Here is a 17,392-nt window from a genome sequence, read left to right as displayed (position 1 = left end):
TGGCTCATGCAATTACAGAGGCTGGCAAGTCCAAATCTGTTGATCTGTAGCGTGGGCCTGCAAGCTGTAGACCCAGGAGAACCAATGATGAAGATAAATTCTGGAGGATATTTGCTGAAGAATGTGCATTAAGCATAATAAAATAGCTGCTCATAGGAAGAGAATGAGACATCAGAAAAATAGGAATTAAATCTATATATATATATATATATATATATATATATATATATATATATATATACACACACACATAAAGAAAAAAAATAAATGAGAGAGGGAACTTGCAAGGACCAAAAATGATTATGTGTCATCTAAGGAATATAATTGACCCAATTATTTGCAACTGAAGTCTAAAGCCCAAAAAGAAAATTAAAAAGAGGAACAAAGGGAGAGAGGGACCTTGGCATTGGAAAAGAATGACCCTGAAGGAACCGTCTTCCAGAGATGACATTTTGGTAGGTGTACTATTTAAATTCTCCCTCTCACATCTTCCAAGCACATTTCAGTCATCTTAGATGGGGGATAAGGCTCTGGGAAGAGGAAGGCATCTTACTTCAGTTCTGAACAGATTTTTTAACAATACTCCTTACATTATAAGTTTAAGGAGTTACAGCTTCTTAAATAATTTACGTATTGATAACAGAATTCTCGACCTACTTTGCAAAAATTTTTTGACCCACTTAAGCCTCTCCTATTCCTTTTTTTTGTTCAAATTATGGTACTGGCAAATGTTGTTCCCTGGCCACCTGCCAACATGTGAGCCGCACGTTTGAAACATGTCAGGTATAAAAGGTATGTTGGGAAGTCTCGTATCTTTCCTACGCTTGGCAATAGTTTAAATAACAGCATTTATTAGCGCCTTTTCAGTTTGCTAGAACTTCCCCATAAAATATCTGAACCTCCCATTATAAATAATAGGCAGCTCTGCTGAGCCAGAACGTGCTCCTGACCAAATCTTGACTTACATTATGTCTGCATAGGGAGCAATTTAAAAAGGATAAGAAAGTTTTGAAGTTCACTATCTGTTTGGCAGTTCATGCTGGCTGTCAGCAGGGCGGGGAGGAGGGAGCTATTTTTCTCCATGTGGTCTCTCTATATGGACTAGTTTGGTCTTTCTCACATCACAGCATGGTGGTTGGTTCTTCCCCAGAGTGAGCATCCTTAAAGAGCCAGAGAGCCAGGAAGAAGTTACACCTTTCTAATGACCTGACCAGGAAGTCACATATCATCTTCTCTGTTGTCTTTTCCATTAGAGCTGTCACAAGACCCCACGAGAGTCCGAGGGAGAGAAATTTGCTTGGTAAGTCTCTGGAGAGTAAGCAGAACTAGAGTTACTACCATGGCCATTTTTGGAGAATACAATCTGTGACACCAGGTGAATAAGACCAGGCAAGACTGCCATTTCCATAACATGGAGGAAAAAGCATTTTTGGGTGAGCCTCTTTCTCAATGCCTTAGAACACTTGATGAAAATGAATTGCTTAGTTGCAGACCAGAGCCCTAAGACTATGAGGGTCTCATTTCATACCTGAGTCCTTAAAACCAGCTGCTACTATTTGAAGGTATATGGGAAATGATATAGGGAACTGCCATTTTAAGTAGAAAAGTGACCTGCATGTACGGGCATGCTTATTTCCACTGGTAGACAACTCAAATTATACGTCTTCCCACACCCAGTCACCAGAGTTATTTCTACTTGCAGTAAATTCTAAATAAAAATGTCCTGAATAAGGGTATTGAACCCAAACTGGGTATTGACCACAATTCTATCAATTACTCTTTGTATGACATGAGGCAAGTGACTTGTAAAGTGGAAATGATCATTCTCGCTTTGCCCAACTTGTAGGGTTATTGTGAGATTAGAAGAGATAATATGAAATGCAAGAACATTTAAAGGAACAGCCATCAAAACAAAATCTCAGTGTATGGTCACAGTAGCAAAGAAGTAGGAAGATAATTCTAAATGATCATAAAACAAGGAGCAGGACACAGGACCAATGAGTTCATGGATATAACACGGTTGATACTGATCATTTGCAGAGATATCGATCCATTTCAAAGACTTAAGAGAACAGTCCTAAGGATTTGTTTTTTAATATTCTTAGATGGGAAAAGGGGATGAGCACTTTTCCAAGGCCAAGATCATGATTTTATGTCAAGGACAGATGAAGCAGATCAGCAGCTGGTACACTGATCCACAAGAAATAAGGAAGAAAAAAGTCAGTGAGGTAAGCTCCACTTTGCTAAGAAGCCTCATGATTTGACAAGCTAATTGAGTGTTTGGTTGTCCACTAGGCTGGGGAGTGAGTTTACTGACATGCTTGATCAATAGATCTATCATTTAGGAGAAAATGCCAATTTGCTTCCTAAAGTGGCTGTGCAAATTTATAACACTTTATACCCCACCTTCAACATGCAAGAGATTCTGTGAAATCACATCTTCTCTATTTCTTGTTATTGTCAGACTTTTAAATTGTTTTTCAATATAGTGGTGTAAGTTGGAATCTTGTTGAGGTTTTGATCTGTATTTTCTCCATTACTAACGATTATGAGTGCTTTTTCACGTTTATTGGCTATATGTGTTTCCTCTAAAGTAAAATCCCTATCACTATCTTTTATCTAATGTTCTATTGAGTTGCTCATGGTTACTGGTTTGTGGGAGTTATTTATAAGATTCTTGAGACCAATCCTTGGCCTCTGTGTATTGTAAATATCTTCTCCCAGTCAATACCATGTGGGACAAAAGAACTGAGCTCAGCCGACCCATGAACTCACAAGAAACAGTTATTTTTTAGTAATAAATAGTTGGTAACACAGCAATAGATAATTAAAATAATTTTAAAATCTGTTTTATTCATATTTTATGCCTAACTTTTCTTTCATAATATTACTGAATTGTCTTGTATCATTTTAGCTGATCAATCTTACTAGTGTTTATCTATTTTGTTTGCTTTTTTAAAATACCAAAATTTTGGCTTGGTTAAATTCACTATTTTTTTCTTCATTTTCTGTTTTGTTAATTTCCACTCTTTTTAAAAAAAATTTTGTTGTCTATGGCCATGCTGCCCTGAATAAGCCCAATCCCATCTGATCTTGGAAGCTAAGCAGGGTTGGGCTTGGTTAATCCTTGGATGGGAGACCATCGTCCAAGTACTACAGCACCTAGAAGACCAGGTGCTGTCAGGTGGTGTAGGCATTAAAAAAAAAAGTATTCGTTTTCTTTGGTGTAGTTTGGGGGCAATGTTATTGCTTTTTCCTTAACTCTTTTTTTTTTTCCGTCAATTTTTTCCCCTTTACCTTCTTAAGCTGAGGCATTTAACTCATTAATTTTGAGTTTTTCTTCTCTCCTAATATAAAGATTTAAACATAAATCATCCTCAAACATTGCTTTTGTTGCATCCGCTGAGGGTTGATGTCATGATTTATTACCCAATTCTACACATTTAGACAACTCTTCTATAGGTTTTGCTCTTGTGTTTTTAACATTAATTCATTTCTCCCACCCAGTTTGGCTCCGTATGACACAACTAGGAAGAGGTGCTACTGGCATCTAGTGGGCAGAAGCCAAGATGCTCCTAAACATTCTTTGATGGTCACCGCGGGGCGCCTCCACCCAACCAACAAAGAGGATCTGGCCCAAAGGTCAATGGTGCCAAGATTGAGAAACACTGATTTAGACCAATATCTAAATATGATTAACAAACATTATTGCCTCAACTGATCTTCTTCCCTGTTATGAACTAGGCAGTCTCTTCAGAGAATACCAGATACATGTGGGTCTGATTTGTGCATCAGCTTCATCTCATAAAACTCAGGGTGGCATTTTGTGGAGACTGTGGAATGGCTCAAAGGTTAAAATTTTCATGATGTGATTAGTTCAATTCCCAGGACTATGTCCATATTTAATTTTCTTGATGGTGTTCTAGTTAAGAGAAAAAATGGACTGAAAATTTAGGGTTACATGAAATATGGCCAGGAGTATGTGTTTTACTTGATACCTTTTTTATGTTCCACACTATTTATGGCCCAATGAAAGAGACCACCCAGAATGTCATGCCCTGACATCAAAGAACAGGTGTCTTTAGATAAGCCTCTGGCTTAAATGTGCCAGCACGGCACCAGGAATACAATGGACACTTAAACATAGAGGACGGCTCTTTAAACCAGCCTACTGGGCTCACCGTGCATGTGGTCACACCATTGATCTGAGGGATGACCTGAGTTTTGGGGACTAGGTGGGAGAATACATCTTTCTATTTTCAAAGGTACACGGACAGTGAAAGTGTACATCTTCCCAGTACTCAGACCGCTGTTTTCTTTATGCTCGTAGTAAGATCTAAATGTAAGATCTTGGAGCTAGAATCAGGCCATAGCCCTTGACCAAATTCTGTCCATAACTACCCAAGTGACCTTTAGTCATTCATCTGTAAGAGGGAGGTGATCATCATCTTGGTTTTGCTAGTGTAGGGGGTCACCGTCAGACTCAGAATAAATAATACTCGTGAAATGAAATATGAATGTGAGGCCTTAAAAGTAAATGCTGTATAAAAGGTAAAATCATAACGTAGGCTGGAAGATAGCCAAGACTAAACATAGAGGATGATCTATTGGGAAGGAACCAGAGAAGCTTCCTATAGCTGGGAAGATAATACGAAGTAATCTTAAAAAGGATGAAGTAAGTCAGAAGAATAATGAGCACATTAGAAAAAAAAGGATTATAAAAAACCTTTAAATATGAAAAAAAAACCTAAGAAGCCTATAAAAATGATTTGTGCTTTGGTCACTTTGAGGGAAAGTGGTGATCATTTCTGCAAGTCTGACATAATGACTATAGGTCAAGGAGACCTAATACTTGCAGCCATCGCAGTGATCAGTAGCAAATAAAGATGAACAAAATCAGTCTAAAGTTGACTGCTTCTTACTGTTTACTCACAGAACTCTTTAAACAAGAATATGATTAATAGAAAGGTGGCAGCTGCTGCATGCTGGATATTAGTAAAGCCTGGTGATGTAGCTTGTGGCATTAACTAGAGGGGTGACAGGTTGATTGGCAGAAGGCTAGTCCGTGTCATAAGGTTCCATGGTGAAAGGACCAGCAGCAGGAAGGCTGGCAGCAGCAGAACACACAGCGAGGGTGGCAGCAGGACCTGGTCCTGCAGCAGGTGGTCTGAAAGCAGGTTGGGTGGCAGCAAGGCTGGCAACAGCAGGACCCACAGCGAGTGGTCCGGCAGCAGGTGGTCCTGCAGCAGGTGGGCTGGCAGCAAGGGGAGCAGCACATAGTGTCAGGGATGGAAGGTGAGTGTCTGTTCAGAGGTGAGTTTCTCAGATTCTGCTGACTCCTTCTGCTCTGAGGCTTTGATACCTTGGACTCCCAGTGTTGGGATGAATAAGCAAAACTTTCCTTGTTATTTACTTTGTTTTTGTAGTCACCAGGAAATTGTCAAAGAGGAAGGTATCCCCTAAATGATATGAATCTTTAGAAAATGAATATTTAATGTGTTTCTCAGTTGAGAATAATTCCTATAAACCTTTCCAGATAGAAGGAAGGTGGTTACATCATCAGCATCATTTCCGCTTTGATCATAATTTGGTCACATGAAATGATTCCAGATGGCCTCCTGAGGGTCAGTACATGTACGTGCCCCTCCCCAGTTTTGTTTCTTCGGCTGACTTGGATTGGGACACACTTCTGTGGGAAGAGGCATGATGCTGCCATGTTCACAATGACAGACCGAACTCATGCCTGAGTCCAAATCTGTTGCACCACAACAGCCTGATTCTAGAAACAGCACAAGTATCTATCTGGAGCCACCTACCCCACCTGTGTGTCCCAGGTGTACCACAGACACTGGGCCAGGGGACATCTGGCATAATCACTTCCCTAAGCTCAGCAGAACCAAAGCAGGTGGGTAGAAGCACTGGGACTGAGAGAGCATCAGTCACTTTACTTCCTGGGCGACCAACAGTCCTGATCACCCGGGACTAAGGGTTTTCCCAAGATGTGGGACTCTCAGGTAATGTAACTGGGGCGGTTCGGACAAACCAGGATGACTTGGAGACTTTAATCCTAACCATGTTAACTAGCAGTCAGTGACTGCAGATCACTGACAGCACATTTATTGTGTTCTTTCTTTTTCTTTCTTGCTCTTTTTCCTTCCTTTCTTCCTCCTTCCCTCCCTCTTTCTCTCCCTACACCCTTCCCTTCTATCTTTCTCTTTCTCACATTCTTCTGATTCCCCCTGGAACACAAATTCTTATTTCTCTCCAGTGCTTCGAAGTTGACTCACAAAACATAGGAGATTGTTCCATTTCCTGGGAAGGGTCAGATATAATGGATTACTCAAAGTCACACATGCCCTTTGCATAGTGTCTTGGTCCCTAACTTTGTTCTTACTAAATTCTCTGAATAATATTTTGATCAGAGTAACAAATCTTCCCAAAGTTGGGGAACATAAAATGTTCTGCAGGAAATTACTTATTAATTTCTTTTTACTCTTGTCCATGGGTACTGAGGGGAAGCAGGCCATACAAGAATCTGATTTACACAAGAGCAAAGAACAAGTCTCTTTAGATGAGGCTCTTCCTTATGAGAACATACTAGATGCTTGCAAATACTGGAAGCAGATGAAGACTTGAGTGGCTGGACAGAGACCAAGACAGGAAAGGACCCTACATGCATGCACGAGAACTCTAAAATGTGGCCCCTGCTGCCCAAGGAGAGCTGCAGATGCTGAGGTGAGGGACACTGGCTTGGGAGAAATATTGTGAACAGACGTTATCTGTTTATACACACAAGAGATACCACTTCCATTGTTAAGGAAAAATCTCAACTGAACATCTTGCCGGTGCTCGGCCCCCGGGTTTTTTTCTAATTGTCTTGAGACAGGAATGGTGCCCTTGAACAGGAGCAGAAGACTGTCTTGGGTCTGCATCTGTGCAGATAGGCTCTATCACATTACCCTGTGGAATATTCTCCTATGAAGAATGGAGATAATTATTTGTGGGAGATTGTATGAGACTCAGAATGGATAATGCAAAGGATATGCATCAGGTTTATAAATCCTTATATCAGGAATGCTGTACAATAAAAAAAAATACACAATATGGATGCACGATGGTACAGGACTTATTAAGAATTGTAGGTCAGAATCCCTGCACATAGGGAGCCAACTCATAGTGATCTTGGAAAGAAGAAAAAAGGATACAAGAACCATTAGTATACTGAAAAAGAAAACATAGTGTGGATATTTTTAACAGTTGCAGAAAACCAATGTAATAATTATACGGATTTGTTTTTCCAAGTTACATAGAGGAAAAGGGTGAAGATCTTGCTATGGTGTCAAAGCAGAGACCATAACTTCGTATCGAGGAAGCATGAAGCTGGCACATGAAGCTGCACAGGGGAAACAGAATTGGGGGAAGTCCTCTACACGCTGAATCAAGCTGATGCAGAAGCTTTTGTTAGGCAGAAGAGTAACAGAAATTACGGTAGAGCACGTTGGTTGTTAGCAAAATCTAAGAAGTGAATGTTTCCAAAATGGTGAGTCAGTTAACAGAAGGTGTTGTGAGCAATGGTATTGTGAGCAGATGGTGGTTCTTTGGTGAGCTGATCAGCAGCAGCATGGCTAGCAGCAGCTGGACCCACAGCAAGGGCGAGAGCAGCAGCTGGGCTGGCAACAGGTGGTCCTCCAGCAGGTGGTCTGACAGCAGGTTGGGCGGCAGCAAGGCTGGCAGCAGCTGGACACACAGCAAGGACGAGAGCAGCAGCTGGTCCCACAGCAGCTGGGACGGCAGCAGCTGGATCCACAGCAGCTGGGGCGGCAGCAGGTGGTCCTGCAGCAGGTGGTCTGGCAGCAGGATGGACGGCAGCAAGGTTGGCAGCAGCTGGACATGCAGCAGCTGGGGCGACAGCAGCTGGACCCACAGCAGCTGGGACGGCAGCAAGTGGTTCTACAGCAGGTGGTCTGACAGCAGCTGGGGCGGCAGCAGCTGGATCCACAGCAAGAGGGTCGGCAGCAGCTGCCACCACAGCAACTAGAACCACAGCAGGAGGGGCGGCAGCAGCTGGACACACAGCAGCTAGGGCGGCAGCAGGTGGTCTGGCAGCAGCTGGGGCGGCAGCAGGTGGTCTGGCAGCAGCTGGGGAGGCAGCAGGTCTCCTGGCAGCAGCCTTGGCCACAGCCCTGGTCAGAGCACACAGAGCCACAACACGAGTTGACCATGGTGTGAGAGGGTGGAGGTTCTGGGTGAGTTTCCTGGAAGGTGGATTTGGAAGGTTTGGAAGGTTTGGAAGTCTGCCGGCCCCCGGTGCCCTTTTATACCCTGCTAAGGGGCTGCTGTCATCAGATGCAGAGCTCTTTCCTTGTCATTGTTTGTCCTAATAAACAGGCGATTATCACATTAGCCAAATTTGTTTTCTTGGTTAAATTTTCAAGATGGATGGGAAATGCCTTGTCCTTTTCCTGGTGTGTCAGGATTCATCCCTTCAGCTCTTCCTGAATCACCTCTTCTGTGTCTCTTGCTTTAGCGCCCTCAGAGAAAGCGGTCACGTGACTCCCGCCCTTAGAAGGTGTGTGTGTTAGTCTCATGTGGCACAGCACAGCATGTCTCCACTTGGGTGATAATGATTTTCTTTAGTGACTTGAGAAGATAAGGCGTCATTTTAGTTTGATGGCTCATTCGTTGTGGGTCAGGTGGGCAGAGAAGTTTTGAAAGTGGAACAGGGCATCACGGGCACGAGAACAAGAAGGCTCTTCAGACAATTTCCCCTCCCTACTCTGAGTCATGACCTGTTTGCTAGACTTACTGATGGGAAACAAATAACTGTTCTGAGGAGGAAAACTAAATGGCGAAATTCCGATGTTTCTTTTTCTCCCCAGCTTTACTGAGGTATGCTTCATACACAAAAAATGCACACGTCTAATGTACATATTTTGATGAGTTTGGAAATATGTGTATACTGTATTATCATCATTACAATTAATGAATGGAGTAGTATTTCTCGTCTTCCTTTCCTTTCCTTCTTTCTTTATTCACAAGTTAACTTGCTGTCTCATACCATTTTTTATAATAATCCTTCTTTTTCATAGTGATTTTAAATGGCAACCTTTATCTTGTACTTAATTCCTATAGATTTTTATATCTATTTCTGCACTTTTTCTACAGCACATCTCACTAAAAATTATTGGTTGGAGGGTCTCTAATGTGACTTTCAATTCCATAAATCCACAAATTTAGGATTATTTTTAAAATTCTGTTTTACTTGACTACATTGTTTTTCTTTCTTTTTCCTACCTATGTTTCTTTTTATTGTCCAGAATGTATCATTGTTCTCAGATTTAGTGATGTAAAAATCACAATTTTAAGATACTCAGGATATAGGATATAGTAAATATCCCTTTGTGCTCATCCAAAGGATAGAATCCAAAATAAAATGCCCTGCCATACATGCCCTGAGACAATCCTGATGAGATAAATGATGCCTTAGGAAAGTGATATAGAACTTTGGGGAAATTATTTTTCCCTATATCTATATTTCTTGGTTAGTGCTAAATCCACCAATGTCCCCTAAGTGTTGAACTTAACTAGGAGGTTACAGAGATAAATATGACTTGTATTTCTGACTTCTAGCAACATGCTTGTCTGCCTTTCAAAATTCAACAGAGACATAAACGTTACAATGATACAAAAAAGCGATCCTTAGATTCCTAGAAGGAGAGATAATTTTTTTTACAGGAAAGACTAAATATCAGAACCCTTTAACCCAAGAAGAAAATAGATAGGTTTATAACAAAACTTTTAAAAGCCATAAGGAATAAGAGATAAAGAAAATCGATACAAATTTATTATATCCAAGAGGATTCAAATTAGACAGTATATCTTACAACAGAAAAGTGGGTTTGTCAGCCAGTAGAAAACCTCAATATTTCAAAAATCTAACCAACTATCTAACTAGCTATGTCAGTCAGTCAGTCAGTCAGTCATTCTGAACTTGAAACAGGCAAGACATCCTTCACAGGTTGAACTGATACATTCATTCTGTGGAATACTACTCAGCAATAAAAAAGAACAAGCTATTGATACACTGCACAACTTGCATGCTCTCGAGGAAATGATACTGGGTGTAAAAAGCTAATCACCAAAGACTGCATACTGTAAGATTCCATTTGTAGAACTTGCTTGAAATAAAATTATATAGATGGAGAACAGAGTAGAGGTAGCCAGAGGATTTGGAGGATGAGTTGGAGGGAGTAGGCACAGCTACAAGGAGGGGGCTTATGGAGAGGGCAGTTCTGTCTCTTGATTGCCATTTCGTTACACAAATCTATACAGCACACATGATGATACTACATAGAACGATACACACGCATGCACACACAAGTGCATGTAATACTGCTGAAATCTGAACCAGTTCTGTGGATTGCGCTAATGTCAGTTTTTGAGTTTTGATATGTACTATAATGTATAAGATGTGACAGTTGAAGGAAATTGCATGGAGTGTACATGGGACTTTGCTGTGTTTCCCCCCGACTTCCTGTGACTATGTAGTTATTCAAAATTAAATGTAAAATGAAGCTGATTGGAGGTAAAAGGGAGCAAGGCTTTATATGCCTTCCATGCAACTTCATCTCATTGACTCTTCATGACCACTTTACCTCATCTAGTACCCCACAACACACAGATGAAGAGGAAAAAGTTAAAAGTAGCAAAGGAGTGAATATGCTAGAACAGTTCTAGTCAAAAGGTCAAAAAACCCAGCTGGCTGCCTGTGTTTCCTAGGGGGGCGCAGAGGGTACGGTATATACTAAGGAAATAAGGAATGAACAAGTGAGGAGGTCAGAACATCACTGAGTGATTTGTAGTGTCCATTCTCTAAAGCTGGAGTTGGGGTAGGGAATGTTGTTACAGAGCCGAGCTTTCTGGGCGCATGGAGATGATGATATTCCTGAACAGCAGAGGCTAGGTGGCAGCATTTAACTATAATTAATGTGGGTATAAAAATGTGATGGAGAACAAGTTTGGAATAGCAACCAGGACAGAGTGATGTGCAACTCACAGGGATCTATTGATATGGAAAACAGAGTATGTTTTCCCACAGAATAGGACACACAAGGCTAACAAGGACAGCTCTGTGTGTGCATGTGTGTATATTTAGAAGAGTTTAAGAATAAATGAGCTAGAAGTTGAGCTGAGTGATCCCAATGGAAAATCATGACACCTCGCCTAGTCTCCAGAACAGAGCCATTTACCCATTGAAGTAGAGGCCAGTAGTCCAGGACAAAGACCACAGAGGTGTATATAGTAGTGATCTCTTTGGTCCACTTCCCAAAATATCCGTAGCCATTTCCTCGGGAGAAACTGAAACACTCTTATTTTTGGATGCTGTCGGATAACAGATCTGACAGTTAGAAACCCAGATACCAACATGGCCCCTTGTTAAAACACATTAATCCAGTAACCCAGGGTTGAAGGAGGAGTTGCCCCACTCACCTTCACACCCACTGATCCATTTGAGGGAATTTATGCTTCCCTCCCCTGTAAGCTCTGGGCATCTAGAGGTTCCAGCTCTAAGAGGGAAAAGTTACCTACAAGGGGACATGGTAAGGGTCTGATTGGAATTAAAACTATGGCAGTCGGTTCATCTCTTTGTGCTTCTAGTGCCAGGTGATCAGAGGGCAAAGAAAGGAGCGATGGGGACAAGGAGGAATATATGTAACAGTTAGTGGGGTTTATATTTAACCCCTAGAGGCTTTCTTGGTACTGCAATGTCCAGTGTTCACTGCAAATGAGCAAGCGCGCCAGCTGCAGCCTGATGAGGACATAGTAACCAAGGTCTCAGAACTGTCAGGGACGAGGATCTCAATTCCTCCACCAGGCAAGTCCCCTAGACCAGCAGAAGTGCTTCCTACTAACCCTCCTCTTGTTATTTTCTCTGTAAATTTGACCAATCAGTTGGACTGACCTTAACTACAGAAATACGTGGGCCTGAACGGTGCCAGAGATAGACTGTGATATCCTATCCAGATCACCCTTGGACCAGACAGCAGGACTTTTCTTGTTGTTGTTTAATATTTTTTCCATAATCACTGAGGAATTATAAAAGGAAGTTGTTCCCTAAATGTTATGATTCTTTAGGAAATTAGTGGTTAATGTATTTCTTAATTAAAAATAATTTGCAGAAACCTTTTCAGATAAAAGGAAGGTGGTCACATCATTATCATCGTTCCTGCTTTGATCATATTCTGGTCATGTGATATAGTCCCTGATGGCCTCGTGAGGGTCACTACACATGTCCTCCCCAGTTTTGTTTCTTCAGCTTCACTTAGATTGGGAAGTATCTCCATGAAGAGGGGCATGATGCTGATATGTTCAAAGTGACAAACTGACTCCATGCCTACATCGGAGTGTGTCTCACCACAAAAGTCTGCTTTTCTCTCTGGAGCCACCTACCCCGCCTGTGTGTCCCAGGTCTGCCACAGACATTTAGGCAGGGGATTGTTTGCATAACCACTTCCCTATGCACAGCAGAACGAAAGCAGGTGGGTAGGAGCAGGAGCCGAGACTGAGAAAGCATCAGTCATTTTACTTCCTGCATGACGAATGGAGTCAATACTTGAATGTAAGACCTGACACCGTAAGACTCCTAGAAGAAAATGTAGGCAGGAAGCGCCTCGACATCGGTCCTGTCCATGGTTTTTTAGAACTGACAAAATATATACCCAAAATATATAAAGAATTCATACAATTCCATAGCAAAAATCAAACACTCTGATTAAACAATGAGCAGCGTATCTGGACAGTCATTCTGCAGAAGACATGCAGGTGTCCAATACGCACATGAAAAGGTGAAGAACAACATGATCATCAGGGAAATGCAAACCAAAGCCACAATGAGACATCACTTCACACCTGTCACCATGATAATAAGCAAAAAGACAAGCGATAACAAGTGTTGGGGAGGATAAGGAGAAAAGGGAAGCCTTGTGCACAGTTGGCGGGAATGTGAATGGCCGCAGCCACTATGGAAAACAGAATGGAGGATCCTGTGAAATCTTGCCGTCTGCAACAACGTGGATGGACCTAGAGCGTATCACGCTAAGTGAAGCAAGTCAGGCAGAGAATGTCAAATAGTGTGCAATTTCACGTGTATGTGGAATCTAAAAAACAAAATAAATGGAAAACAAAGTGAAAAAAAAAACTCATAGATACAGAGAATATTTTGAAGTTCACCAGATGGGAATGAGGTGGAGGATGGGTGAAAAGGGGACGGGGTTGAGATATACAAATAGCCAATTATAAAAGAGTCACAGGGACGTAAAGTACAGCACAGGGAATATAGTCAGTAATACTGTAATGACTATGTAGGGTGTCAGATGGGTACTGTACTTATCAGGGTGATTACTTTGCCGGTTATGTAGATGTCTAATTTCTGTGTTGTACACTTGAAACTAATGTAGTATTATATGTCAACTAAAATTGATAAAATTTTTTAAATATTTAAAAATATTAAAATAGAATGTCTGATCCAGCAATTCAACTTTTGGGTATTTGTCTGAAGAAAACAAAAACACTAACTCAAAAGGATTTATAAACCCGCATGTTCGCTGCTGCATTATTTGCAATAGCGATGATGTGGAAACAACGTAAGTGTCCACTGATGTGAGAATGGATGAGGAAATGTGAGATCTATTATCTATCTCTGTGCCAAATTAAAAATATATTTTTATATATAATAAAATATTATTCTGCCATGAAAAGAAGGAAATCTTTCCATTTGTGTCAATCAAATGGACCTTCAGGGCATTACGCTAAGTGAAAGAAGTCAGAGAGAGAAAGACAAATATTATGCGATCTCATTATATGTTGATTGTAAAGCAAAAAAGCGACCTCATAGATACAGAGACCACATTGTTAGTTGCCAGAGGTGGCGGTTAGTAGGCGAAATGGGTAGAGAGTGTCAAAGATACAAACTCCCAGTATTAACACCAATTAGTCATGGGCATGGAATGTGTAGCATGCTGAGTATAGTTATTAATAATGTATTTCATATTTAAAAGTTGCTTGGAGAGTAGATCTTAAAAGTCTTCATCATGAGAAAAAGCATTGTAACTATGGATGGTGGCAGATGTTAACTAGACTTACTGTTGTGGTGATTATTTTGTAATATGCATAAATATTGAATCATTATGTTCTACATCTGAAACTAAGATAATGTTATATGGGAACTCTACTTCAATTAAAAAAAAAAAACAACACGTATGGTTACGGACCAGTAGGATTCAGAAGGCGCACGGTATCAGGGAGAGCAGGTGGCGCTGCAGGTTGTGAAAGGTGAAACACTGCTCTGCTCTCTCCACCACTGTTGACTCTACGCTTCCACTATGACATGGCAAATTCTCTCCTACATATGCACCTAGAAGACAGAGAGAATGGGGCAGAAGAAATTTTAGAAGATTATGGCTAACAAATTTCCACATTTGTTGAAATATATAAATGTACGCAATCACATATACCTTGGCTATGATCTTATCTCACCGGCTTGCCTCAGTTTATAAAACAAAGTATGTGCAAGTTCAGATGTCTCACCTGAGCCCACTGACCTGGCTAGAAAATGGGGCTGGACCATTCATGAACTGATGTTCTGAAACCCTTGGCACCGCTTCTGCCTCTGTTCTCTTCTGGTGCCGATTTGCCTACAAAAAAACCAAGTCCCTCCCGTCCTCTACCCAAGTGTCCGTGACAGAACTGGGAAGCACATTTGGAGTAGGTTGCTACAGATATAAATTGTATAGCCTTAAACGAAAGTTTCTGGGAGATCACACAAGGACTCTAGCAGGGCTTCCTTCAACGCAGAACCCGTCAGGAACGGACGTCACAATGTGATACAAAAGGGGCGAATCCCCTCGAGTGGGGACTCAAGTCCTACTCTGAGAAAGGGAGGGTCCTTGGCTCAGTGCAGGAAGGAACTCAAGACCCAGCCAGAGTCAGAGACAAAGGCAAGTTTATTCGGGAAGGAATAACACTCCATAGACAGAGCATGGTCGTCTTGCAGAGTCTGAGAATGAGACCCCGAGTGTTTGGGGAATTGGGTTTATATCTGTTCCTTAGTTTCTATGAAAAATGGGTGATTATAGGGAGTAAATAAAGAATGGAATGAATGGTTGGGTCTATCTTTAACTTGTGCAAGGTATGGCTTAAAGCTTTGTTTTCCTGTTTCGTTTCATGGTTTGGGTGAAGAGTTGTTAGTAATCTCAGCAGGAATCTTCCTTTGTACTGGAGGTTCCCTTGATCTGGTCCTAGGGCTGGTCAGCCAGGTTCCTGGGTCCAGCAGCATGAAGCAGGCTCTGGATTCGACTTGGTTTATTATTTGGTCAATCTGTCTAGTTCTCATGCCTCTTTTCTCTACTAAAGTCACGTCCTATTCTAAGAAACAGAACTGAGAAGAGATAACTGTTCTGACCTTCGCTAAGGCAGCAGGAACTATCACGTGACCAGAGATGTTGCTGAGATGATTCCTGACTGTCTCATTTCTGGACACGGTCGTGAATACCATTCTCAATTAAGGGAAGTATCAAATAGTAATTTACAGAAGCCTCAAAACACAAAGGGAACAACTTCCTCCTTGACATTTCCTGGCGATCACAAAAACAACATAAATAACCAGGAAAATCCTTCTTATTCGTCCCAACACTGGGGGTCCAGGGTATAAAAGCCCCAGAGCAGAAAGGGTCAGCAGAATCTGAGAAACTCACCTCTGAACAGACACTCACCTTCCAGCCCTGACACCATGTGCTGCTCCCCTTGCTGCCAGCCCACCTGCTGCAGGACCACCTGCTGCCGGACCACTTGCTGTGGGTCCAGTGGCTGTGGGTCCAGCTGCTGCCAGCCTTGCTGCCAGCCATGCTGCCGCCCCTGCTGTGTGAGCAGCTGCTGCCAGCCTTGCTGCCGCCCAACCTGCTGTCAGACCACCTGCTGCAGGACCACCTGTTGCCGCCCCAGCTGCTGCTGCCGCCCCTGCTGTGTGAGCAGCTGCTGCCAGCCCAGCTGCTGTGGGTCCAACTCCTGTGGGTCCGGCTGCTGTGTGTCCAGCTGCTGCCAGCCTTGCTGCCAGCCATGCTGCCGCCCTTGCTGTGTGAGCAGCTGCTGCCAGCCCAGCTGCTGTGGGTCCAACTCCTGTGGGTCTGGCTGCTGTGGGTCCAGCTGCTGCCAGCCTTGCTGCCGCCCAACCTGCTGTCAGACCACGTGCTGTAGGACCACCTGTTGCCAGCCTACTTGCTGTGGGTCTAGCGGCTGTGGGTCCAGCTGCTGCCAGCCTTGCTGTCGCCCTTGCTGCGTGTCTAGCTGCTGCCAGCCTTGCTGCCACCCAACCTGCTGTCAGACCACCTGCTGCAGGACCACCTGTTGCCGCCCCAGCTGCTGCTCCCGCCCTTGCTGTGTGTCCAGCTGCTGCCAGCCTTGCTGCTGCTGATCACCTTGTCAAAGAACCACCAGCTATGCACAACACCTTCTGTTAACTGACTTGCCATTTTGGAAAAAAATTCGCATCCTAGACTTTGATTATTTCTCTTCCATTATTTCTGTGACACATTTGCCTGATTAAAGCATCTGAATCGGCTTGGTGGAGTGCAGAGGACTTCCCTCAATGTCTTCCTCCCGTGTATAAGGACCACGTGCCAGCCTCATGTGTCATCCATCTGCAGTTATTGTCTTGGTTTTGCCTTTGATGTGAGGATCACCCAGTCTCTTTAAGTAATTTAGTCAAACCCATATAATAACTATTTAATAGCTTTTGCAACTGATTCATCATCTTCATAATCATATTTTATTTTTACTGTACTCATGGTTCTTGTATCAGACTTTCTTCCTTTATGATTATTTAGACATTTCTTTGTAGATGCAGGTATTTTACCTACGTGTTTCTTAATAAATTCTATACCATAATTCATCCATACTGTGTTTGATTTTTGTAAAGAATTCCTGATGTAGGGATTTAAATACATATTGCATGCTTATATGTATTATTGTTATTGATTCTGGACATCAAAATCATCCACACAATAATTATCTCCATTTTTTTAGAAAAAAAACAAAGAAACATTTTTTTGTGCAATGTCACATAGCTGATGTGGACAGACTCAGATCCAGGACATGGTCTTGTGTTCCTGCTCAAAGGCACTTATATTTACATCCAAAGAAGTCGGGGTCTGAGCCTCGGGTTACTATATGCTTGGCAAGATCAGGTGCTGTCGCCACTCATTTTCAGCTGTCACTGAGCATGGATACACCCTGAGATGGTCCAGTGAAACCCTGCATTCCAGATGTACTTCTCCCTGCTATCTACTCTCCATGGTCATTACCTCTCACCATACAGTATCTACATTCCAGGAGCCCA

General features: G+C 42.2%; 2 protein-coding genes across 4 annotated transcripts in view; one reads left to right on the top strand and one right to left on the bottom strand.

Moving 5' to 3' along the window:
• Positions 1-6,783: 6,783 nt before the first annotated feature.
• Positions 6,784-17,392, bottom strand: part of LOC107513775 (keratin-associated protein 4-3-like) — a 289,405-nt gene continuing 278,796 nt past the window's right edge. Inside the window, exons 5-6 of the mRNA XM_036221990.1 lie at positions 14,271-14,413; positions 6,784-11,382 (exon numbers count right to left, since the gene is read on the bottom strand). Of these exons, the coding sequence (XP_036077883.1) occupies positions 7,626-8,222 (597 nt within the window). The 5' untranslated portion in view covers positions 8,223-11,382; positions 14,271-14,413 and the 3' untranslated portion in view covers positions 6,784-7,625. The remainder of the gene's footprint in view (positions 11,383-14,270; positions 14,414-17,392) is intronic.
• LOC107513778 (keratin-associated protein 9-1-like) lies at positions 15,585-16,725 on the top strand. 3 transcript variants are annotated; one of them, XM_036221986.1, is made up of 2 exons: positions 15,585-16,053; positions 16,138-16,725. In XM_036221986.1, the coding sequence occupies exons 1-2, from the start codon at positions 15,788-15,790 to the stop codon at positions 16,466-16,468; spliced, it is 597 nt and encodes a 198-aa protein (XP_036077879.1). In that variant the 5' UTR covers positions 15,585-15,787; the 3' UTR covers positions 16,469-16,725. The 3 variants fall into 3 exon arrangements, with proteins under 3 accessions (XP_036077879.1, XP_036077880.1, XP_036077878.1); XM_036221987.1 differs by having other exon boundaries at positions 15,585-16,242; positions 16,414-16,725; XM_036221985.1 differs by having other exon boundaries at positions 15,585-16,725.

The sequence above is a fragment of the Rousettus aegyptiacus genome, unplaced genomic scaffold (genome assembly GCF_014176215.1).
Source record: "Rousettus aegyptiacus isolate mRouAeg1 unplaced genomic scaffold, mRouAeg1.p scaffold_m13_p_6, whole genome shotgun sequence".
Classification (NCBI taxonomy): Eukaryota; Metazoa; Chordata; class Mammalia; order Chiroptera; family Pteropodidae; genus Rousettus; species Rousettus aegyptiacus.
This window is presented reverse-complemented; position numbering and strand designations above follow the sequence as displayed.

What these genes read in the sequence shown, in the direction of transcription:
- LOC107513778 (XM_036221985.1), top strand. Translation starts at nt 15,788, where the DNA reads ATGTGCTGCTCCCCTTGCTGCCAGCCCACCTGCTGCAGGACCACCTGC.